This window comes from Monodelphis domestica, chromosome 4, assembly GCF_027887165.1.
Source record: "Monodelphis domestica isolate mMonDom1 chromosome 4, mMonDom1.pri, whole genome shotgun sequence".
NCBI classification, from domain to species: domain Eukaryota; kingdom Metazoa; phylum Chordata; class Mammalia; order Didelphimorphia; family Didelphidae; genus Monodelphis; species Monodelphis domestica.
In genome coordinates, this window is record NC_077230.1 from 393,007,230 (window position 1) to 393,034,062 (window position 26,833).

Sequence of the window (26,833 nt, forward strand, 5' to 3'; positions counted from 1 at the left end):
AAAGCTTTCTTCAAAAGCTGAGGAACGTGAAAAATAATGAGAGAGGTGAGACAGAAATATGTCGATTCATTTGTGTGCAATAATTTGGCATTCTTTTCATTTTTATAGAGAGTGAGAGGCCCTAACTATACTTAAAGGTCTCAGAGCTTTCAGATAGCATGTCTGTCAAACTCACCTTCTTAGAATAATAGGAAGCCTTGAAGTCCTGGTATCAATTGCAGCTATTTGTCTCCCTCTTTGAAGTGGTAAAATTGCTGTGAGATGCATCATCTTAATAGCCATTTTATCTTACTACTAAAGAGCCACATCAGCTATCTTCTTTTTCCGTTTTGAGTTTAGTAGGGCATCATAGTTTTTGATTCAGTCCCCTTCTTGTATACATAGATCATAGAAGCTCAGAGTTGGAAAGGCCCTTAGAGGTTCTAGTCCCTAACCTTTGTCTTGAATATCAAACTTGTGTTTCTGAAATCTCAACCTTCTTGAGCCATCTTCTCTTTTAGATTTGCAGATGAGGGATCATACCTTTCATTTTGAAATCTACTGTCTTAAAGTTTAGGGTTTACATTCTCATCTAACAAGTCTAGATTAAACATATTTTCTCTAAATTCATGCTCAGAAATGGATGGAAAATGTGGGCTACCTAAAAAGGCACTCCCTTACAAACGTGTTGCTCTTCAACCTTAATGATAAAGGTCAGGATATTTTGAAACTAGTCTCTTCTCTCCTTAACTAACTTTGAACTTGGGAAATCACAAAAAGAAAGGGTCATTAAGTTTCCTATTCACTCTAAAATGCTATTATTCATTATGACTTTTGATTTCTAAGGCAAATTAAGCATACACTGAAGTATTTCTCTTAATTTTTCTACAGGTGTGGCCCACCAGTGTTATCATGGCTTTATTAAGGCTGTCCAGGAAGGAAACATTCAGTGGGAGAGTCGAACTTATCCCTACCCTGGAACTCCAATCACTCAGCGGTTCTCACATAGTAAGTCCTTGATCAAAAAATAGAGGCTAGCGCTTCCTTTCTTAGAATTCAGTGCATCACAGTTCCAGAGGCTACCTTCAGGTTATATGTCTTATTTATCGTAAGGCGCACATTGAGGGAGAATTTGTCATTTTTGTTGAGATTAAAAAAACAAGTGCTTGAGTTTCTCTTCTTTTACTTTATTCCAGTGATGTGTTACATTTGCTCATGTACTTGGCTTCTGAAGAGTGTAAGGTTCTATTGTTGAAAATTCTAAACATCTATCATTATAAACATTAAAAAAATAAAGAGCTTTTTTATGTAAATAAGACTCAATATAGACCCTGTGGCATTTTTAGACACAGAAACTGAACATAACTGGATCAACATTAAAGTTTTGGCAACAAAGAAAAGACATGGGTGATTTCCAAAAATTGCTCAAAACAAATCTGAACTAGATAGACTCTAAATATGGAGTGATCTAGGATTGGTACTTTCTGTAGATCTTAGCTGATTAGTTAGTAGCTGTTCCAAACTCTCTTGTCTGTTACTAGAGTCTCAGTAGTACTTATAATACAAATTAGGCAGGAATACAGAATTGTTAGGAAATCTCAAGTTGTGTTAGTGTTCCCTTCTGGCAGAGGAACATGGTGGAAACAACAGAATTTAAATCCTTACCATTTCCTAAGCATTTTTTTCTAAGCATTTGTTAAATACCCACATGGTCTCCATTATTTTTATGAGTGATAACTGTATTCTTCCTTTTTAGGACTTTCAGTGCTGTATTATACTTTGGGAAAAGAGATCATTTTGTGTGAATGTGTGTATTTATCAAACTTTGAATGCAATTGTAGTTAAGTCTAATGAACCTTTCTATACCCACTTTTGTTGATATTTATTTTTTCTTCAGAAGAGATGGAACTACATTACTATTTTGAATAAATATTTAAGTATTGAATCTCTTGGCAAAGGAGTAAGTGAGCAAACTTAGATTCTGAAGTAAAAAAATTGTCAATTTTCTGTGGAATCAAATAGGACAGAGAGAAAGATGGCCCTCTCAAGGCACATCATATGTGTTCAATAAAAACTTTAATAACAATAGACTGACTTTCTCGTCCTTGATCAAGTAAGACTACTTTTGGTGCCTCTTAAGCAAACAATGGGTTGTATATATAAATTATTTAAGAAGGATGAGATTTAATTACTGTTCTTATTATCCATACTTTGGAAACAATTGGAAAACCAGGTGAAGCTGCTAAAAGAAATGGAGTCAAGTCCCATTCTGTTTTTGGCTTATTTACTTAGTGATTCTCCTGGGAACCATATCTGTCTTGAGTGTGTAAATAAGCTCTTAGTGTATATTAGGTTATGAGACTCCTGGAATCCTTAAGTCATTATTTATTAAGTGAATATAGAACACAGAAATATTTGGCAAGGAAAACTTGGGAGATGCTATGTGACATAGGTCTTTGAGTTCTAAATGAAAGTATGTGAGTTTTATTATGTAGGTATTATTTTGCAGATGAGCCACATAAGACTAGGAATTTTTCATCATTTCTCCTGAGGTCCCATTGTGAAATTTATCACATTCTACAACAAAAACTAATGACTATAGGTATTGTTGGCCTTTTCTTAAAGTACCCTTCCTTCTCCATGCCATAAGTTTGATGCTCCTTTGGGAGAAGGCCTGTTAAATATGGAATGAGCATAAGGTCTGTGGTCTTCGCATACTCTCAAAACTGAAAGGACTTCAGAGCAGTAATAACCTTTATAACACTCTGGACTAGAACTGATCATTCCATTTTTGCTTGAAAATGTCTGGTATTGAGGTACTTACTACCTCCAGCCATAGTCCATTTTGCTTTTGGACAATTAGGACATTTCCCCTTATGTTGGGCTGAAATTTTCCTCTCCATAGCTTCATCCATTGTTCTTAGTTATGTTGGGCTGAAATTTTCCTCTCCATAGCTTCATCCATTGTTCTTAGTTCTGCCCTCTTGAGAATAGCAGATTCTCTCTTTTATCTGACAGCTTTTCAGATGCATGAAGATAACTCCTGTGTTCTCTATAAGTCTTCTTCAGTCTTGATACCCAAAGTTCCTTCAGTTAGCTCTTATGTCACTTAACTGCCAATACCCCTAGTGGCTTGGATACATTCCTCTAGCAATAATCTATTTTGTTGATGCTTCAGACTATCGCATATATTGGTTCGAAAGGAAATAGAATGGAATTAATTAAGAGTAGAATCATAAATTTAGAGCTAAAATGAACCTTACAGGTCATTGAGTTCCACTTAGTCATTTTACAAATGAGGAGCCTTACTTACCAGAAAGGTGGTGAAGTGACTCTCCCATGGTCCTGCAGAGTTTGCGTATGAGGTAGGATCTGATTCCAGATGTCCTTACTTCAAGGCCAGCATTTTATTTACTAATAGAAGAAGTATGTATGGATACACTCCATGAAGTAGCTGTTATAATGTACAGTTTTATTGTGGGAGGTGGGGAAAGAAGAGCTACATTAGGCTGTTGCACAAATATTTTTGAAATGGAAGTGATTATATTGTAGTATGTAGGTATTATGAAATGTTGAAAGTATACCTTAATATTTTCCCTAGTTCACAGTGTGCTTGCTGTTTTTTCCTAACAACAAGAAGACAAAAGTTGAAGATGGAAATGAATATTTTGAAAAATTTTAGTTACAGTAAAAGAGTGTTTAGAAGTGCTGGTAGGATGAGAGAGGAAATAAGTGGTCTCATGTTCCCATGTTTCTCAGGATTACAAAGTATTTTCCTTTCAACAAACTTTTGAGGGAGCTAATACAGGTTTTATTGAGCCTGATTTACAGATGAGAAGGTGAAGCTAGCAGGAGAATGCTTATGCAGCAAGAATCTGAGTTTTCATTTGACCTCAGGTACCCTGATTCTCTTCTGGTTCCTTCATGGCAGCTGGGTTGAGCTTGAAATGAGGAGGGAAGAATGCATATATGAAGAGTACTTTCCAAGGGTTCCCCAAACCCCACATAAGATGTTCTTAGGGAAAGCAAAGATGGGAATCCAGTTAGGGAACCAAAGATGACTTGGACAAGACATTTCATAGGTGATGAAAAAGTCAGGGACAAAAATCAGGGTCTTTTCTTCAATCTTCAGTCAACTAGGTGACTTTGAGCAGATTGTTGGACTTGAAGTCAGGAAGCTGTGAAGCCTCAGGAACTCATTAATTGTGTGACCCTGGGATTTATTTTACTTCTGTCTGCCTCATTTTTTGCATCTGTAAAATGAGAATAAAAACAGCCTTGTACATCCCAGGACTATTGTGAGATTCAGATGGAATAACAGAAAGTGTTTGCAAAACTTAAAGAGCTCTATAAATACTATCTAGTTTTATTTTTGTCATTAACTATCTAGTGTTATTTTTGTGCTGGAGAGTCCCAATCCTAAATTGTCTTTTGAGATGAATCTATTAGAGTGTTGAAACAGTGGTGAATATACAACATGTGATGGACTTGATAAATTTATTAGATATAAAGAAATTACTAGGACAGATTGTCTTCCATTTATGCATTTTGAAGGAACTTATTCAGAAAGTCATAATTTTGTTGTTGTGCGTACTTATTTCAACAATGCACATCACACTTCACAAATCACTGGCTGAAGTCAAGCTGATGAGCTTATTTTCACTTAGCTAAGACAGTCTTTTGTGGTGCCCATACTTAAGTCTTTCCAGCTTGGTAGGATATACCAGGACTTACATTTCATTGGCATAATCTTTGGGAGGCCAGAATCCCTTACATGCCATCGTCTAGCATTCAGTGAAGCTAGAAGACCTAGAAGGGACAATTGGGAGAATTACAACCATGATTTGTTAGTTTTACAAAATGACCATTGATTAATGGATAGGAAGTGTGTATCTCTCTTTTCAGAGAAGGGCTTCAGGGGGATCCTGGGATCTTTAAATTAGTGGATCTCACTTTTTATATTGAAGAAACTACTAGAACCTATAATTAAAAAAAATAGTGATTGCTTAACCATATCCTAGGGAACACAGTTTTTGTAAGATAAGTGTTGTATTAATCTAGAGTCTGTAAATAATCATGTAACTAAAGGGGAATCTAATAGAGTTTAGACTTTTCAGAATCCCTTTGACAAGATTCTCTATCTATAAGGCTTCTTTAAACAAACTCACAGAGGCAGTAAAACGCAGATTATAATCAATCAACTGGGAATTAACTTAGAGACAGCTGGGTACTTCGTTAGGTGGGGAAATACTGGCTCGAATCATCTAGGGATTTGTGCTGGAACCAGTATCATTTGAAATTTTTACATATGATTTGGAAGATAAGATATGCAATGAAATATTCTGCCTTGCAAATTACATTATTGAAATAAAATGCCAAGAAGATGTCTAGAACCTATCTTGTAGGCTGACCAAAACCTAGTCCTTGAGTTTGACTCTAAATGAATATCAGAAAATCAAACTATTTTGGATCAGGGTGAACCTTAGAAATCCTCAGCTAGCCTCCTCATTTTATAGATTTAGAAACTGAGACCCCTAGAAGGAAAGTGACTTAGCTAAAGTCAAATACACTTTAAAATATAGCAGTTTGCTGGTACATTTTATTTGGACACGACAATTCTTCCAAGCAATACCTCCCCTCTTCAAAAAATACATTACACAAAAAAACAAAATACCTCACCCCGAAACATTGATAAAGTATAATCCTTGAGAGAAGTTTGTTATTGATGACTAAAGAAAAGTGTTCTATAACGTTGGTTATTAAATGTTGGCTCTTGGGTGCAATTGTTGCTTCTTCATATTTACTTTATTTACCTTGTAGCAAGCATTTTATAGCATCGTCTATTGGCTCTACTTTGCTCAGCATTGCTTCATTAAAATTTTTTAAAAATTTTTCATGTTTATCATTCATTATAGCCCAACAATATTCCATTATACTCACATACCATAATTTGTACAGCCATTCCCAAATTGTTTTTTATCAAAAATAATGTGATATGAACATTTTTGGGCATAGAGGTTTTTCCTTGTCATTAATTTCCTTGAATTTTTCTTGTATAATTCCAACTTGTTTTTAGAATAATTGGATCAATGTATAGCCTCTCCAGCAATCCATTATAAATGTCACATATATTCAGAGGGAAATAACTATGCTTTCATCACTGTTTGTTTTGATACTTATAAACTAGAAAAGATATTTAGGAGTTAGACATTATACAGCAGCTGGGTAAGCTTTGACACATCTGTTCTCAGTCTCTGAGCCCCAGTTTTGTCATCTTTAAAAGTGATGGGGTTGGACTAGACATTCTTTAAATCTTCTATTCCTTTTTTAAAAAAATTTTTAGTTAGTCAATTTAGAACATTATTCCTTGGTTACAAGAATCATATTCTTTCCCTCCCTCCCCTCCCCCCATCCTTCCGGTAGCTGATGAGCAATTCCACTGGGTTTTACATGTGTCCTTGATCAGAACTTATTTCTATGTTGTTGGTGTTTGCACTAGGATGTTCATTCAGAGTCTACATCCCCAACCATATCCCCTTGACTCATGTAATCAAGCAGTTGTTTTTCTTCTGTGTTTCTACTCCCACAGTTTTTCCTCTGAAAGTGGATAGTGTTCTTTCTCATAGATCCCTCAGGGTTGTTCAGGATAACTGTATTACCACTAATGGAGAAGTCCATTACATTCGATTGTACCACAGTGTATCAGTCTCTGTGTATAATGTTCTCCTCGTTCTGCTCCTTTCATTCTGCATCAATTCCTGGAGGTTGTTCCAGTCCCCATGGAATTCCTCCAGTTTATTATTCCTTTGAGCACAATATTATTCCATCACCAACATTTACCACAAATTTGTTCAGCCATTCCCCAATTGAAGGGCATCCCCTCATTTTCCAATTTTTTGCCACCACAAAGAGCGCAGCTATAAATATTCTTGTATATGTCTTTTTCCTTATTATCTCTTTGGGGTACAAACCCAGCAGTTCTATGGCTAGATCAAAGGGCACACAATCTTTTAGTGCCCTTTGGACATAGTTCCAAATTGCCCTCCAGAATGGTTGTATCAATTCACAACTCCACCAGCAATGCATTAATGTCCCAAGTTTGCCACATCCCCTCCAACACTCATTACTTTCCTTTGCTGTCATGTTAGCCAATCTGCTAGGTGTGAGGTGATACCTCAGAGTTAATTTGATTTACATTTCTCTGATTATAAGAGATTTAGAACACTTTTTCATGTGCTCATTAATAGTTTTGATTTCTTTAACTGAAAATTGCCTATTCATGTCCCTTGCCCATTTATCAATTGGAGAATGGCTTGATTTTTTTTTTCGTACAATTGATTTAGTTCTTTATAAATTTGAGTAATTAGACCTTTGTCAGAGGTTTTTGTTATGAAGATGGTTTCCCAGTTTGTTGCTTCCCTTCTAATTTTGGTTGCATTGGTTTTGTTTGTACAAAAAACATTTTAATTTGATGTAATAAAAATAAATTTATTTTACATTTTTTTATTTGAATAAGTTTATTTAGTCCATTTATAACATTATTCCTTGGTTACAATAATCACATTATTTCCCTTTCCACCCCTCCACCCACTCTTCCCGCAGCCAACAGGCAATTTCATTGGGTATTACTTGTATCCTTGATCAGAACCTATATTTCCATGTTGTTTACACTAGGATGTTCATTTAGAGTCTACATCCTCAACCACATCCCTTCGATCCATGTATTCAAGCAGTTGTTTTTCTTCTGTGTTTTTACTTCTACAGTGCTTCCTCTGGGTGTGGATAGTGGTTTTTCTCATAGATTCCTCCTAGTTGTTCAGGATCATTGCATTACCACTAATGGAGAAGTCCATTACATTCGATTGTACCACAGTGTATCAGTCTCTGTGTTCAATGTTCTCCTGGTTCTGTTCCTCTCACTCTGCATTCCTGGAGGTTGTTCCAGTACCCATGGAATTCCTCCAGTTTATTATTCCTTTGAGCACAATAGTATTCCATCAGCAACATAGACCACAATTTGTTCAGCCATTCCCCAATTGATGGGCATCCCCTCATTTTCCAATTTTTTGCCACCACAAAGAGCGCAGCTATGAATATTCTTGTACATGTCTTTTTCCTTTTGATCTCTTTGGGGTACAAACCCATCAGTGCTATGGCTGGATCAAAGGGCAGACAGTCTTTTAGTGCTCTTTGGACATAGTTCCAAATTGCCCTCCAGAATGGTTGGATCAATTCACAGCTCTACCAGCAATGAATTAATGTCCCAAGTTTGCCACAACCCCTCCAACATTAATTACTTTTCTTTGCTGTCATGTTAGCCAATCTGCTAGGTGTGAGGTGATATCTCAAAGTTGTTTTGATTTGCATTTCTCTGATTATAAGAGATTTAGAACACTTTTTCATGTGCTTATTAATAGTTTTGATTTCATTAACTGAAAATTGCATATTCATGTCCCTTGCCCATTTTTCAATTGGAGACTGGCTTGATTTTTTGTACAACTGGTTTAGTTCTTTATAAATTTGAGTAATTAGACCTTTGTCAGAGGTTTTTGTAATGAAGATTGTTTCCCAATTTGTTGTTTCCCTTCTAATTTTGGATGCATTAGTTTTGTTTGTACAAAAACTTTTTAATTTGATGTAATCCAAATTATTGATTTTACATTTTGTGATTTTTTCCCCCCTAACTCTTGCTTGGTTTTAAAATCTTTACTTTCCCAAAGATCTGATGTGTATACTATTCTGTGTTCACCTAATTTACTTATAGTTTCCTTCTTTATGTTCAAGTCATTCACCCATTCTGAGTTTCTCTTGGTGTAGGGTGTGAGATGTTGATCGAAACCTAATCTCTCCCATACTATTTTCCAATTTTCCTAGCAGTTTTTATCAAATAGTGGATTTTTGTCCCAAAAGCTGGGATCTTTGGACTTATCATAGACTATCTTGCTGAGGTCACTTCCCCCAAGTCTTCCACTGATCCTCCTTTCTGTCTCTTAGCCAGTACCAAATTGTTTTGATGACCACTGCTTTATAGTATAGTTTGAGATCTGGAACTAAAAGGCCACCTTCCTTAGCATTTTTTTCATTATTTCCCTGGATATCCTTGATCTTTTGTTCTCCCAGATGAACTTTGTTATGTTTTTTTGGTTGTTCAATTGGTATGGCACTAAATAAATAAATTAGTTTGGGTAGGATTGTCATTTTTATTATGTTAGCTGGTCCTACCCATGAGCAATCGATGTTTTTCCAATTGTTTAGATCTAGTTTTAATTGTGTGGAGAGTGTTTTGTAGTTGTGTTCATATAGTTCCTGTGTTTGTCTCGGCAGATAGATTTTTAAGTGTTTTATATTGTCTAGGGTGATTTTAAATGGAAATTCTCTTCCTAATTCTTGCTGCTGAGATGTGTTGGAGATATATAGAAATGCTGATGACTTAATGTGGGTTTATTTTGTATCCTGCAACTTTGCTAAAGTTGTTGATTATTTCCACTAGCTTTTTAGTTGATTCTCTAGGATTCTTTAAGTAGACCATAATATCATCCACAAAGAGTGATAGCTTGATCTCCTACTTTCTTTTGCTTCTCTAATTGCTACTGCTAGTGTTTATAGTACAATGTTAAATAATAGAGGTGATAATGGGCATCCTAAATCTTCTATTTCTTAAAGGTACACAGCTTATTGTGTTGCCTCAGTTGCTTCCTGGGTATCTTCCTGGGTATTTCACAAAGTGTGAAACCTAAAAAGTGTCCTTTGTAGTTACATTGATTCTGTACCAGAAGGGATTTTAAAAGGTCTCTTGTCTAACCCTTTCAGTGTACAGATGAGGAAGCTGAGGCCTAAGGGAATTAAATGACTTGTCCGAAGTATCTCAGGTAGTACTAAAACCTGGACCCTCTGCAGATCCATCATTTTTTCCATTGCATCATGCTAAATTATACACACATTGTATTGCCATGTGGAAATTCTTTAGCATATGGGTCAGAAGTCTGACCTTGGATGAGGAAAAATGTTCCATTTAGGTTCCACACTTTTTAGGTTTCACACTTTATTTTTTGACAAATAAGTAGGTGATGATTTTTGCTCCGAAAATTGTAAGTAGATTTTGCAGGTCTTTTTCTTTCAAAACATAACATTTTCATTTTTTGAAGAATCATAACACTATTAATATTTCCTAAAAATAGTTAAGCTTGCTATTGATGCTTATCAAATTCTCATTCTATTTGAATTCTAAACATAGTTATTTCAAATTACTTTCTTCTTAAAATTCTGTTGATGGGTGACTTCTGGTCATTGGAAACACAGTATGCAAACTTGCTATTTCAGTTTCATTAATCCTTAGATTCATTGGGCTGTTCCTTCTTCTTCCAGAAATCTTTCTTCAAAGGAAAATGTTGGTTGCTTTATTTTCATATAGGATTAAAAATACATGCTCTAAGGATGTTGTAGGGCCTGGCTGGCTCCAAAAAGAGGAGAGAATGTTTGCCACCTCTTGTAAAAATAAAGGTTCTGTGTTTTATTGCTGTTTGAAGGAAGTATCAAGTTTAAGAGTTGCTCTTTAAGGTGGGAAAGGAGGCCAAAAAAAATTTTTTTTTGTCTGAGAAATTATGAGTTCATGCAAATGGTGTTAATATTGAAGATACTGATTAGTTTCACAGGCTATGAAAGACTACTAAGCCATTTGGGAGTGCTATATTAAAATTCCATTAGAATTACCATGGGAAAGCATGTCTTTTGTTCAAGATACTAATTAGTCTTAAGTTAAAACTATCTTACCTGATTGTCAGGCTTAGTCATAGGTATAAAGGTTCATAGCCAGTAGGATCCCTGTCCTTTTAGTAGAGATTGAAATGTATCTATTGAAAAGGATCTTTTTAATTTTGACGAATTCATTACTACTGCTAATGATGAACAATTCTATAATGAGTTGAAGAACTACTATTAAGATTTTAATTTTTTATAGTAATTACATGGGGTGCACAGGGAGGGGTAGTATCTCTGGTATGGAGGGCTTGTTGTGCCCTTCTAGGGCAGCTCTCCGGCCTCTGACACCCAGCTCTCACTTGTGGCTCCCAGTAGCTGCTAGCATGTGGCAGCGGCCACACCCCGGGCAACGGCTTCGACAGGCCGGCTAAACCTTGTGAGGGTAGCCATCGGGTCGTCGACCCCTGGTGAACTAGGGCTTTCCTCACCCAGCATGTGAAGACTGCTTCAGCCGAACAGACGGAAGAAACCAATAAGAAGGTTCAACGGCTGAGAGGGCGACGCAGCAAAGCACTGTGGAGTGCTCAGGGTGTGTTGGAGCACAAAAGACAACACGGCCATCCATTGCAGCTGAGGAAGTCTCCAGGTGTAACGACTTTTCGTGCCACTGGACCCAGGCTTCCAACGCCGAGAGAGTGGGACTGTCTCTGTGCATCGACTTTTCCACTTAAATCTCTTTCACGCACAAGTGTCTTTGTGCACAAAAACCACAAAGTCAATTGTCATCCTCGGTTACCGAGAGACTACTACTACTACAGTCATTACTGTTGCATTCAGTAGAGTAAACATTTAAGACCTGTTGTATTCAGATTGCACTGGACTAAGTGCTCAAGGAGGTAGAAAAGTGAACAGGGCCTGGAACTGTGCTCTTTGTGGAGCTTACAGTTTAGATAGGTTATAACACATGAAGAGGAGGGTGTTGATAGTGATAATGAACATTTATATAGCTTCTACTATGTGCCAGTCAGTAATGAACACTTATACAGATATTTCATTTGAGCCACACAATAGCCCTGGGAAGTAAGTGCTATTATTATTCTCTTTATTGTATAGATGAAGAAACTAAACTCAACAATGGCCAAGTGACTTGTCCAGGGTCACACAGTCTGAGACCAGATTTGAACTTGGGTCTTCCTGACTTCAGGACACCTAGCTGCCAATATATAGAAATATGTAATAAATAGTATATAAATATTACATGTAATAGAAAACATGTATAGAATCAATATAAATTATATATGTGTACTTTATGTATAAACAGATATAAATAACTAATACAAAGTAGAACATTAGTGTATTAGCAGGTGTGAGGAAGTTTACATGATAGTAAGGCTGGGTAGTGTTGTAGAAAGTTTCTTGATTTTGAATTCTGGACTTGGCTCTACCTTTGCTACTCATTACCTTGGTGACCATGGCTAGAAAATGTCTCCTCTCCCCCTGTTTTCTTTTTTCTTAATCCCTTGCATTCTGTCTTAGAATTGATACTAAATATAGGTTCCAAGGCAGAAGAGCAGCAAGGGTTAAGCAGTTGGGTGAAGTGACTTTCTCAGGGTCACATAGCGAGGAAATGTCTGAGGCCAGATTTGAACCCAGGACCTCCTGACTAACCACTAAGCCACAGAGCTCTGCCCTCTTAATTTTCTTTACTAAAATATGAATGGGATAGGCTTAATCATCTCTAAGTTTCCTTCTAGCTCTTCAGCCTATTTTTGAACTTGCTGCTTTGAAACTTTAATAAAAAGGATTAAGAACATATTGGGGAAGATGTGGAGATATTTAATTTTATTTGCAGATATTTGGTACTGAGCCAGCCATTCAACAAATATTTAGTAAGTGCTCCTCTCCTGGAGATGTTAAAATTAAATTAATATCCAATAACTCCAAGTATTATCTTTTATAAGATTTATTAATAATCACTTGAAGTAGAAGAAACAAAAGGACAAAAGTAAAAACCTGAGTAAAATTTTCCTGCTTGGCACTCACCCCACTGCCACAGCCACATTTCTGAGAGGAGAGAGTGAGGGCAGAGCTACCTAAAATTTATATCTTCTCTAAGTTAGTAGTAGTAGTGGTAGTCTCTCGGTGATTGGGAATGACTATTGTCTTTGTGCAGTTTCATCTACGGTGTACCCTCATGTGGCTTTGGAGTCCAAAGGCTGAGGCGCACAGTTTGTGGCACATGGGGCATGGGACGCCAGTTGTTACGGGAGGTGCGGTTGTGGCCTGGTGTCGGCGTTCACGCGCAGCGGCAAGACGTCGACGTCGCTCATCTTCAAAGATGGTGGCGGCATGGTTAATGTGGGTCGCCAGCTGCTTCTGTCAGAGGCAGCGAGTTCTAGTTGCTTTGGTGTCATGCCAGCCCACTTCAAGTTGGACTTTAGCTGATCCTTGAATCTTTTCTTTGGTCGGCCTTGTTTCCTGAGTCTAGCTGACAGTTCACCATAGAATACCTGTCTTGGTATTCGCTGTGGATCCATGCGGATGATGTGTCCAGACCATCGTAGCTGGGTTTGGAGGACCATGACTTTGATGCTGGTGGAGTTGGCTCTGTCGAGGACTTCCTGGTTGGTGATTTGGTCCTGCCATCGGATCCTCATGATTGACTGGAGGGAGCGTTGGTGGAATTGCTCCAGCTGTTTCATGTGTTTCCGGTACAGTGTCCATGTCTCGCAACCGTACAGGAGCGAGCTGAGGACCACTGCGTTGTACACTTTGAGCTTCGTCGCAGTGCTTACACCGCTGTGTTGGAGGACTTTGTAGTGCAGCCGCCCAAGTGCCTGGCTGGCCTTTTGGATCCTGGCATTAATCTCGTGGTCTAGGGACCCATCGTTGGTGATGGTGCTGCCCAGGTACTTGAGAGGGTTGATGTTAGAAAGCTGCGTGCCGTCGATTGTAATGCACGGCTGGTTAGTTGGCCTCCCTGGTGCAGGTTGGAACAGCACCTCTATTTTGCTGAGGCTGATAGTCAGGCCAAACAGTTTTGTTGCGGTGGAGAACCTGTCCACAATGGTTTGGAGATGATTTTCTTGGTGGGCCATGAGAGCACAGTCATCTGCAAAGAGAGCTTCCAGGATGAGTCTCTCTGTTGTCTTTGTTTTTGCAGTCAGGCGGTGACGGTCGAATAGTGAGCCATCCAGTCGGTATTTGATGTAGACGCCCAGGTCTAGATCCATCACAGCATGTTGTAATATTTGGGTGAAAAATAGGTTGAATAGTACCGGAGCGATGACAGAGCCTTGTTTCACACCATTGGAGATGTTGAAGCGATCGGAAGTCTCTCCACCAGATAGCACTTCTAAGTTAGTACATTACATAGAAACACAAATGGGATACTGGGAAAGGGAGTCCTGGGGAGCAAAATTCTAATTACACAGCATCCTGTGTTAGGTGCTAAAGCGGTTGTTCTCAAACATGTTTTGAAGAGTGTCTGAGACTCTTTCAAGGGGACTGCTAGATCACAACTTTTTTCATAATAATACTAAAATATATCGATAGATAAGATCACCATAAATCAAAGCTCTTTGACAAGGAATTCTCTTTGAGAATGTAAAGGAGTCCTTAAACTAAAAAGTTTTAGAATTTGTGGGTGAGATAGAGTTTATATACAGAATACCAACTATCTCAAGGAACTTTTTTGTTTTAAACTCTTGCCTTCTGTCTTAGAATCAATACTATGAATTGGTTCTAAGGCAGAAGAGCAGATAAGGGCTAGGCAAAGGGGGCCAAATGACTTGCCCAGGGTCACCCAGCTTGGAAGGGTCTTGAGACCAGATTTGAACCTAGGACCTCCCATCTTTGGACTGGGCTCTCCATCCTCTGAGCCACCCAGCTGACCCCTTCATGGAACTTATAATCGAAGGCAAAATGACCTAAATGCCAATAACTTTCGTCTACAGTATTTCACAATAAGAACATCTAGCGGTAAATGTGTAAAACAGGATGCTGCTTGAGGAGTGAAGAGTGAGGCTGTGGTCATAAGAGTGGCTTAGGGAAGGACTCTCTTAGAGCAAGTGGCATCTGTGTTGGCTTTTCTGTAGGATAAGTAGGAATTTAGCAGCGGAAGGACTCTAAGCTAGAGGGTCCTTACTTTTGGGTCCAGGAGAACTATTTAGTTAATATTGTGATAACTGTATTTCAGTATAATTACTTTTCTTTGGAGTCCTCTATTTTATTCTATGCATTTGAAAACATGATTCAGGGAAGGGATTTATAGACTTCACCAGAGTGCCCAAGAGGCCTCTTTTTGCCAGACAAGGTTGCGAACAACTGCTCTGGATAGGGGACAGTGTGAACAGAAGCCCTGAGGAGAGCACATGCAGTCAGGGGACAGAAGATCTTCCCCTTGGCTTGGTTCATAGTTGTAGAGAGGAGAGTATTGAGATAAGGCAAGAGAGAGGGTAGAACCACCAGATTGCCAAAGGCTTTGAATGTTAGATAGAGGAGGGTAAACTTTTCTCTGCAGCTAGAAGGGAGCCAGTGATGAATTTTGATCAGAATGACATCCATAATCAAGATTTTTCTGTCACCAGCTGCATATAGTGGCAGGAGTGCAGGGATGAGCAAAGAAGGGGACCAGATGGATGGACAGATAGATAGCCATTTATTGGAAAAGAGATTTAGAGGTGGGAAAGACTTCTTAATAGACTAGGTTCATGGTAAAAAGGATTATACATTGTTGGTGGCATTGGGAGGAGATTAGAATAGAAGGTTGCTCAAGATGTTGTGGAGCACCTCCCTTTTTTTCTTCACATATCTTAATTTCCTGGACCAAAGTGTGTCCTGGACAATTTAACATTTTAGTTCTGGCATTCCTGCACTGGACCTCCTGAGCCCCTGATTGTTAAGTGCCTCATGTATTGAGCCTGTTGTATCAGGATACTCACTTTACTCTCCTACTACCCCTACCCCCACTCTAGCCACTCACTGCCCCTTTCCACTACTGGAACCGTAATGAAATCAATACTGGACTATACTGCCACTGCTCTAGGAATAGGATGTATCTTTCTGCTTCTTTATGAGTGGTTGATAATTCTTGTAGTTTTCCAACTCAAAACACCCTTCCTGACCTACTCCCCTATATATGATGTCTCCTTTATTAGAGGAAGTACTTGAGGTCAGATTTGAACCTGGTCCTCCTTACTCTAGGTACTCTATCCATTCTGTGTCTAGCTGCCTGGAACATTTGTTTTTGTATTCTGTAACTTAGCACTATGCTTAGCACATATTTAACAAATGTTGATTCATTCCTCAGTAGACCCTGGTAACTAGTAAAGAAACGAGAAGACTGACCCCAAAGTTTCTGAGGGTAGAAAACTGTGACTGAATGGTGTTGCTAAAGGGAGAAATGGTCAAGGAAGGTTTAGGGAGAAAATGATGATTTGTTGAGTGTAGGGTGTCTGTGCGATATCTAGATTGAAATACTGAGACAGCTAAATGGTCCAGTGGTTAGAGAGACAGGAAGTCCTAAGTTCAAGTTGAGGCTCAGATCCGTCCTAGTTTTGTGACCCTGGGCAAGTCACTTAACTCCCATTATCTAGCCCTTATTGCTTTTCTGCCTTCGAACCAATACTTAGTATTGATTCTAAGACAGATGGTAAAAAAAAAAGAACTACCCAAAGGCAGTTGGAAATGTGGGTCTAGGGTTCAGAAGATAGATCAAGAATGGAGGTATATCCAGAACTGAGCAATGGTTTTTGATACCTATAAATCTGTATGGTTCACTGAAGAGCCATCTGCTCTAATTACCCTTACAGTATAATTGATCTACAGGACAAGTTACAGACCAGACAATAGGAGGTTTCTCAAATAAGTTTTAACTACTTCCCCTATAGAATGAGGTTATTGTATATATGACTAAACACATTGCTTTATTGCCTCTAATTCATCCTGCAATACTGGCTTGCCTTAATAGTTATTCTTGTCAGTAAAGAATTGTGGCAGTGACATTTGGTATGTAACCAGTGGAATGCTTTTTCATTTTCTAAAATTTAATAAATGGTGCAAGAGTTTCAAATAAGCCTCAGAAGCAGTGACTTGCTAAATAGATTCTGACTAGATTTCTCTTTGGCCATTGAAGCCATAGTCCTAGCTCATTAAATCTCCTGGTTTCTTCTCTTCCTCCTTTTTATTTAACCCCTGGTTGTTCTGATCTATTTATATCCTACAGTTTTTATTCTTCTGTGTTTGTGTGAAAATAAGAAAGGAAGAGGTTTATGTTCTATATACTCTTCTTGAGATTTTAGAGTTTGATTATAGACTTGATGTTGACATTGCAAAGGATAATGAATAAATCAGTCTTAGAGCAAGAAGCATCTACAAAGCTTTACTCCCATACTTATTAAGTAACTAGGGCCAAACTTCCTTCTTTTTGCTTAGTTGGAGTTTAAATTTTTCCTGAGCTATTGCCCTTTTCCTGTTATGTGTAGCTTATCATTATAGTTGGGGCTTAATATCTACCATAAAGATTTTTTTCTTTATTTTTTAGTGGTAATGAAAATAATAGTTGTCATTTCTGTAGTACATTAAAGTTTATGTAGTACTTGTAGCTAAGTAAGGAAAGCAGCAGATGGTTTAAAGAAAAAGTTTCTGTTGATATCATTTGTTTTTTACATTATTGTAGCTATTCCTAATATTTCTCTCCATCTTTCCTTCCAGAGAGCCCTATCTCATATAGAAAAGAGGGGGGAAAATCTGTACAACTGATTAATACTTTGAAAAAGGCTGAAATCATATTCAGTGTGCAACACCCTTATAGTTTTAGAAAATGCCTGGGCCAATGAAAAATTATGTTTTTATAGACTGTATATTTCAGAAATAGGACTTGAAGCCAAGTATTCTAGACTTCTAAAGCTGGTCCTCTGTTCATTATGCTATGCTATCTCTTATGCAAATATTATTAGCCCTGTTTAATATAAGGAGAAATAAGTTTAGAAATGCCATGGTCATTTAGCTAGTTAGTGGGAATCTGAGATTCAAATCTAGGTCTTTTATTGCTAAGTCCTCACTACATCATTTTTTTTATTAAGGATTAGTAAATATGCCGGTGTGACTGTAGAATTTTCCTAGTGCATTTGTGACTTTCTTAACCCTTCTACCACCTTTTTAGAGATTAGTCACACACTTTACTATGATTTATATTGGGCTAATGTGGAACAACTTTGTAGGACTGGTTTTTTATTTTTTTAAAAATATAAAAATCCTTACCTTCCAACTTGGAACTGTGTATTGGTTCCAATGCAGAAGAGTTTTAAGGGCTGTAGAAATTTTAAAATGGTCATGTTCCTTTCCTTAATAACTTATGCAATCAGTGTATATATTTTTCAGAAGAGTATTTAAAAGTATATTTTATTATTTTGCAATTACATGTAAGAACAACTTTTACTTTTTCCATTTTATTTATTTGTTTATTCATTCAGTCATTTATTTACTTGTTTATTTTTAAGCCCTTATCTTCTGTCTTGAACTGTGTATTGGTTCCAAGGCAGAAGAGTGGTAAGGGCTAGGCAATGGGGGTCAAGTGACTTGCTCAGGGTCACACAGCTAGGAAGTGTCTGAGGCCAGATTTGAACCTCGGACCTCCCGTCTCTAGACCTGGCTCTCAATCCACTGAATCACCCAGATTTCCCCAAGAACAACTTTTAAAATTCATTAAAAAAAATTCTGAGTTCCAAATTATTTTCCCTACTCTCCAGAAAGCAAATAATCTGATATAGACCATACATGTACTGTTAGGTAAAACACATTTGCATATTAGTCATGTGAAACAAAATAAACAAAAAAAAGACCACAACTTTCAAAACCAAGAAAAATATATTTTTTTAAAAGTATGCTTTGATCTGCATTCAAACTCAAACAGTTATATCTCATTTTTCATCATTAGTCCTTTGGAATTGTCTTAGATTATTATTTTACTGAGAATAGCTAAGACATTCACAGTTGACCATCATTACAACATTGCTGTTACTGTGTACAATGTAATTTTGATTCTGCTTGCTTCACTTTATATCAGTTCATGTAAATCCAGGTTTTTTCACTATTATTGTTTGTCATTTCTTGTGGCATAGTCCTTCACAATTGCATTCCTCGGTTGATGGGTATGCCCATAATTTCCAATTCTATGACAGCACAAAAAGAGCTGCTATAAAAAGTTTTGTACCTGTAGGCTCTTTTCTGTTTGGTCAAAGGGTATGCACAGTTTTATAGACCTTTGGGCATAGTTCTAAATTGTTCTCTAGAATGGTTGGATCAGTTCATATTATATCATGAGAGTACTAATTTTCCTACATCCCCTTCCAATGTTTCTCATTTCTGTTTTCCATGTTATTAACTAATCTGATAGGTACCTTTGAGTAGTTTTAATTTTCATTTTTCTAATTAGTGATTTAGAGCATTTTTTCATATGACTATAGATAGCTTTGATTTCTTTTTTCTTGAGCATTTCTCATTTGAGGAATGACTTATATTCTTATAAATTTGACCTAGTTCTTTATGTATTTGAGAAATGGTACCTGGCAGACCCAGGTTTAAAAATCAGGTACAAATTATGCCCAACAGGCTTTAAAAGAATACATGCCTTTTGATCCAGCAATACCACTACTAGATCTATATTCCAAAGAGACCTAAAAAAACTGAGAAAGGACCTGTTTATACAAAAATATTTATAGCTGCATTTTTTTTTATAATTGGAAACTAAAGGAATGTCCTTCAATTGGAGAATGGCTAAACAAAATGTGGTATATGATGGTGATGTAATACTATTGTGCTATGTAAAAATTAATTTAGTCTTTAGTAATAGAAATATTATATTTTATGAGGTTTATTAAAAGTCAAGGAATAAAGAAAATACAAAATAATACGTGCCTAGGGCTGATTAGCCCATTCAACGTTTACTTAATACATCTTGCAAAAAGCAGGAAGGAGAAGAGGGCGAGGTAATGCCTACCGCTAGTTTAAATACTAATTGTGATCTCGCCCAGATGGGGACTCAGGTGAGATTATAGGGAATTCTGGGAACTACCAAGGACTTCTGGGGATTGAAGTCTAGGGTTCAAAATCTTCATTTTATAGCTATAAGGCATGATGAACAAGATGATTTCAGAAAGAACTGGAAGATCTATGTGAAATGATGCAGAGTGAAATGAGCAGAACCAGGAAAAGAGTATACACAGTAACTGGAAATACTGTAAGGTGATCAAATATAATAAACTTTGCTATTAACAGCAATACATTGATCTAGGACAATTCTGAGGGACTTGTGAAAAGAATGCTATCCCCCTCTAAAGAAAGAACTGTTGGAGCAGAAATACAGATGGAAATATATGATTTAGCACTCATTTATTTGGGTATGTGATTTGGGGTTTTGGTTTTATAAGATTATTCAGTTACAAAAATGAATAATATGGAAATATGTTTTGTGTGATAATACTTGTATAATCCAGTTGAATTGCTTGTCAACTTTGGGAGGAGGGAAGTAGACAGGAATCATGTAACTTTGGAAAACTTATGTGTAAATTTGTTATTGGAATAAAATAAAGATAAAACTAAAAAAAAAAGTCATATCCAAGTTCTGTGTTGTTGTCACTTTACCTTGTGACCATCTTCTTACAGTTGATGAAATAGGCTCTAGAAAGAAAAGTAGCTTCTTGAAAGTGTGACAGAGTTGGGAGCCAACCCAGGACCTTTTTTTTTTTTTTATAAGGCATATCCTTCATTTCTTTTTTGAAAATTTTATTTAATTAGTCAATTTAGAATATTTTTCTCCCCACCACCTCTTGTAGCTGACACGCAATTCCACTGGGTTTTGTATGTGTCCTTGATCAAAACCATTTTCATATTGTTGATGTTTGCACTAGGGTGTTCATTTAGAGCAGCAGTTCTCAACCTCTCAATTTGTAACAATGAGAATACATAATGCATATCAGGTATTTACATTCCGAATCATAACTGTAGCAAAATTACAGTTTTGAAGTAGCCACCAAAATAAGTTTTTGGTTTGGGGTCACTGCAACATGAGGAACTGTATTGTGGGGTCATGGCATTAGAAAGGTTGAGAACCACTGATTTAGAGTCTACATCCCCAATCATATCCCCATCAACCAATGTGGTCAAGCAGTTGTTTTTCTTCTGTGTTTCTGCTCCCACAGTTCTTCCTTTGGATGTGGATAGTGTTCTTTCTCATAAGTCCCTCCGGATTGTCCTGGATCATTGCATTGCTGCTAGTAAAGAAGTCCATTACATTCGATTGTACCACAGTGTATCCGTCTCTGTGTACAATGTTCTCCTGATTCTGCTCCTTTCACTCTGCATCAGTTCCTGGAGGTCATTCCAGTTCACATGGAATTCCTCCAGTTCATTATTCCTTTGAGCACAATAGTATTCCATCACTAACATATGCACAATTTGTTCACCCATTCCCCAATTGAAGGACATCCCCTCATTTTCCAATTTTTTGCCACCACAAAGAGCAAACTCCAGGTTCTTAGTTTCCATAGTATTTATTAATAATCACTTGAAATAGAGAAAGTAGATAAATTGAGATTAAAACCTAATCTAATCTAACTCTGACCACGTGTTTTTCCACATTGCTGTCTCTTTCAGCCGTGGTCCTCCACCGCTGCTGTCCAAGGGAATAGATAGAGACTGCTCCCTCACACCCCTTCCTTTAATCCTCTCTTAATGCCCACATGCATCACCTCTGCATTTATGTGACATTCAATCACACAGCATAGGCACAGCAGATGAGATGAGCTGGGTCAGACTGGCAGGAAGTCCACAATCCTTGGGGGGCGGATATCTATTTACACACCTGTCTTTCCTCCTGGTTTATCTTCTCACAATCCTCATTTTAACAATAAGAATATTGGGCTAGATGAGATGTTTTGACTCTTTCTAATCTGCCATTATTGAACTCTCATCTTCTTGAACTTTTTCCTGACCAGTCAAAAGGTGCATACTGTGTGGGGAGTGTGGGGAGAAAAGAATTAATTTGTTCTTCTCAAGGTGGGATTTCATTAGAGAAGGAAAATCTGTTGAATAACATCTCAAGGACATTTTGTTATTGCCATAGGCCTGTGGATTGAGAATTTTCTTATCTCAAAGAAAGCAAACCATTAGACTATTCTACCTCCTTATCTCCTCTGACCTTTAGAAGTCAGAAGAATCCCTCCTGAAGACAGCTACCTCTTCATCCACACACCCCCAATCCCCCCCCCTTCCTGGGGAACTTGTGATAGAACTCGTGCTTGGTGGGGTGGGGATGGCAGGGGCGGTGCTCACATTCATAACTTTTTGCTTTCTGATTGGGTAGTCTTTTGCACCCAGATTGTAAGTTCAGCCCCCAGACCATGGGTATCAAACAAAGTGAGTGGGGGTTTGCTTCAGACATCTATAAAATACTTGTATCTGCATCCATGTGTTGGGCATCCATTAGGGCATGTCCCCTTAGTCATGAGGAAGATTAAACCTTGTTTCTGTTCACTTAAATGGTCTATTTTTTTAAGCCATATCATCTCATACACATATAAAATGTTGTATTTGGAAGCCACTGCTCATGTGTAAGCTTGCTCTAAAAACCTATCACAGCTCTCTACATTGCTAGTCAATACCAACATACCTAAAAAGTTCTGTTCTGGTACTCCCTCCTTGGTAGTAATTTTTATTTCAGGAATCACTATGTAGGTTTGCTTGATAAAGTTTAATAAATCTGATGAGTTTTCAGTAGTGGGGAATCATTAGAATTCATGTGGTCTGAATAACAGACCCTCAGCTGGAGGTTCCTTCTGGGTTTTTATCTACTTTCCCCAACAATTTGTATGTAGATTTGTATCCTCACTCAAGATAGAATAGAAGGATGTCTTTTCTCTTTTTCTGAACTCAATTTTAAAATAGAGTTAAACATTCCAATCCTGTCCTTGAACCCCATCCCAAGGCTGGCTTTGTATGAGGTTTAAGAGAGAAGCAGCATTTTCTTATCTTTGTTCTTTCTTCTCTTTTTCTAGGTGCTTGTTACTATGATGCTAATCAGTCCATGTATGTCTTTGGAGGCTGCACCCAGAGCAGCTGCAATGCTGCCTTCAATGACCTCTGGAGACTGGATCTCAATAGTAAAGAGTGGATCCGACCTCTGGCTTCAGGTGAGAGACAACACAGTGACTTTTCTATCATTTATTGTGACCTCTTTTAGCACTCTTGGTGTGTTGAATCTCTCAAGTTTTTTCATATAACTGGTTTTGACAAGGGAAGAATACTTGCTGAGGTTTTTATATCGATAAGTCTATAATTTTATCATTAACACTGGTGCTTTCTTGGGATTTGCTGTGTGAGGACAGTCTTGTTTTCTCCAGGTCTCTTATAGGTGTGTAATGCTGCTTTGTGCTGGGCTTAAAACAAGGACAAAACAGAAACAACATCGTGAGAACCCTAGCTGACTGACAGGTGTTATTGTCCTGGGGCTAAGATCTTTTGTTGTTACTAGCCCAGATATTTGGGGAGTGTATTGGGATTTGTCTCTGCTTGTCTCTCTAAGAGCTGAGTGTGGGAATATTTCACAGTAAGTATATTCCTACCTACATGCCCCCTCTGTGCCAGAGTTCCCCCTCTTGGCTTGAAGATCAGTTATTTTTAATGTTTTCTTCAGTAATCACTTTTCAGAAGAATCCTATAAGTAAGGCTCTGGGAAGACAAAGATGAAAAGGACCTAGTCCCTTCCCTTAAGGCTCATGTGATCAGAGGAACGTAAGGCATAAGGGAGAATAAGTGACTTTTTCAAATCACTCCATAAGTGGTCATTGGCAGAGGTGGAATTTGGACCCAGATCCTCTAACTCTAAACCTGACACTTTGTCCATTACATTGCCACTATGATCACTAAAAAACAAAACAAAACATGAGAATGGCGAATATGAGAGGGCATGTGAAAGGAGAGTTCCAAGTAAAGTATTGTAGGAAATTTGAGGAGAGAGTATACTTTTAGATAAGGAAGTCAGGAAAGGAGACTGTGGATAATGTGTATATTATCTTTTATTTACAAAAACCTTATATTAGAGACTTTGTTTTGAGGTGGGGTGTGACACACACAAGTCTGGGCATTGGAAAACTGTATGGATCAAGGAAGAGAGATACCTGGGGCAGGGAGACACTGATGGACCTGATAAGAGGTGATAAAGACCTGAACTAGAGTGATAGTAATGTATTGTAGACAGAGTGGGATGCTTTTATGGGAGGAAAATCAACAGAACTTGATAATGGATTGTAAGTTTCTGTGGGAGGTGAATGAAAAGAAAGAGTCCAAGATGATCCCAGGGTTTTGAGTCTAGGGGACTGGGTATCTGGATGATGTTGACATTAATTGAAGTGTGAAGGTTTATGAGTAGTGGTAGGTTGGAGGGGGAGGGGGGAACATGGGCTTTCCTGCCTATTATTTAGAAATTTTGGGAATCATTAGAAAAGGGTGGTATAGAACCATCCTATTTCCGCTCTGGTGCTCTTCTAAATTGAGGCCAAAACGCCCAACAAATGAGTCCTTAGAGAGGGGTTTTTAAGGTGATTTGATTTTCTGATAAGTAACACTGGACTGTCTTCTGCCACTAATTTATATGCCTGGATGGAAAAACTTCTGTTTTTCACTTTGATTTCTAGACTGGATTGAAAATAGATCTAGGTTCTGGGTCAACTATGTTAACAGTTATCTTTATGATGTTGGACAATGAGTGTAATACAATCAAAACTTTAAAAGCCAGTTATGGTATAAGTAAGAAATAGCTAGCATCTGTGATAAAATACTGGCCAGGCTACTCAAATACTCCATCATTCAGCTGTGCTCCCCACCCCATTTCCAATCTTAATAGGAAACCATGGGAAGAGATTTCTGCCTTCTGGACTATATAGTCCAGTTATATTTCAAAAGAAATTTGTTCAGGATCCTTTTCTAGGCAATCATTTAGTAAATAGCTTAGAATTAATACAGTGGTTTTCTCTGTATGACCCTAGGCAAGTAATTTGATTCTTGGCTGCCTTTCTTTGCTTAACTGTAAAATGGGGGTTCATAATAACACCTACCTCCCAGGATTATTGTGAAGATCAAGTGAGATATTTGTAAAGTGCTTTGCACAGTGACTGGCACATAGTAAGGGCTTAATAATTCTTATTCCCTCCCTCCCTTTCTTCCTTCTTGTAGCTTTTTGATTGCTGCCATCTCTACATTCACTTTTAGACCCTCCATTGCCTAAATATACCTTTGACATTTCTTCTCCTTTATTAATCAGTAGCACTGTTAGAAGATAGGTCCTGTGAGAATATCATTTAGTCAGTAATCCCATGGGAAGATTCCCTGAGGAAATGTTTCTGCATGCTGTCATGAGAGCTGACCAAAATCAATTCTGACCTGAGACGTCAGTGACTGAACAAAAGATGGTTGTTGATCTGCTCTTGGTGAGTGTGACTCACTGGGTTTGGTGTTGAGGGTGGGGAGGGGACTCCCACAGGTCTTCTTGTGCTGATTATTTGTGTAGCTCTTTCTCTGTGTTTGTTAGGAGAGATAATACAGACTTGGTCTTCAGAAGCACAGTTTATTTAGTGGAGTAGACATGCTAGTAGATAAGTAGTATCCTTTGTAGATCCTTTGATGGGAAACAAAAAGTCTGAGTGGAGACATGGCTTTGGTGGTATTTTCTTTAATTAGCTCATAAATTCATGGAATGTTAAAGCTAGAGGGGATCATAGTTTTATCATCTGTCAAATGAAAGAGTTGGACCAGGTAATCTTTGAGACCTGATAGGGCAATTAAGTTGGTGTTAGATATGTAGAAGGGCAAGAAGAATGATAATATAATTATAATAATCTTGTCAGAATCCTATTGAAAAAGATGAGAATGAGGTAATAATGCAATATTTTTATTGCAGTATACAATATACAATATAATACAGTATACAATATACAAAATAATGTAATATATACAATATAATATACAATATAACTGTGGAAATTATGTAACACATTGTAGGTTGAAAAAATTTAGTATATTGGATATATAAAAAGACATGCAATAGCTAAAATTATGTATCAGGAGCTTTCTAGCTTTAATAAATTTCCATATTACAAATAAAAACTACATTATATCTTTGAGAATTCATTGAATTAACTATTTTGGAAATGGAATATCATAATCAGAACAGTTGTCCCAAATGCTTCAACAAACACTGATGCATAAAAATTTTAAGAAAAAAATTTTTTTTAATAATAATCCAAATATTTATATAGAATATGTATGGAATGAAAAGTTTTCAAATTGTAGAGACCTAGCAGACATGACGACTATGTGGGAACAGGACAAGGTTCATTTAATTCTTGTTGCCCTACTTGAGTTTACCTCAAAAGTGCTTTTGGTGAGGCTAGAAATGATGAGATTACATCCTAAAACTTTTATTCAGGTACAAAAAAAGTAATTTTTTCTCAAGTGTACAGCCATTGAAATAACACTAAATATGAAATCACAGATAAGTGATTTGTCCTCAAATTCTTTATTTCTAAACTTCATAAAAAAGATAATGAAATTTATTTTTTATAACACATTTAAAATATAACTTAAAATTTTATGGCATGTTTCCACATATGGAACATGTTGTCACTTGATTCTCAAAATCAGAAGCAAACGGTTTTCTTCCAGTAATATTGTATTGTATTTTTTTCCCTAATTACATGTAGAAATAATTTTTAACAATTGTTTTCTGACATTTTGCAATCCAGATTCTCTGGGAGTCCTCTCCTCCCTTCCCCGAGACTGCAATTAATCTGATATAGGTTATACATATGCTTTCATGCAATATGTACTTCTGTATTTGTCATGTTTTGAAAGGAGACACGTCACACATACAAGAAAAAACTCATCAAGGAAATAAAGTGAAAAATGGTGTTTTGTATTCAGTCTCCTGGCAGTTCCTTTTATGGCAGTAAATAGCTTTTTTCATCCTGAGCCTCTTGGAGTTGACTTGCATCCTTGCATTTCTGATAATAGGTCATTCACAGTTGGCCATTGTACAATATTGCCATTGATGTGTACAATATTTTGCTCACTTCACTTTGTATCAGTTCATGTAAATTTT

The 26,833-nt window shown here is 37.3% G+C and overlaps 1 protein-coding gene across 3 annotated transcripts in view; it reads left to right on the forward strand.

Annotated features, from left to right (window-relative positions):
• The window catches only part of FBXO42 (F-box protein 42), a 125,665-nt gene that overhangs the window by 43,223 nt on the left and 55,609 nt on the right, over window positions 1-26,833 (forward strand). For all 3 annotated transcript variants that reach the window (XM_056795716.1, XM_056795717.1, XM_056795715.1), the window contains exons 3-4: window positions 871-987; window positions 22,734-22,868. In XM_056795716.1, the coding sequence (XP_056651694.1) occupies window positions 871-987; window positions 22,734-22,868 (252 nt within the window). The remainder of the gene's footprint in view (window positions 1-870; window positions 988-22,733; window positions 22,869-26,833) is intronic.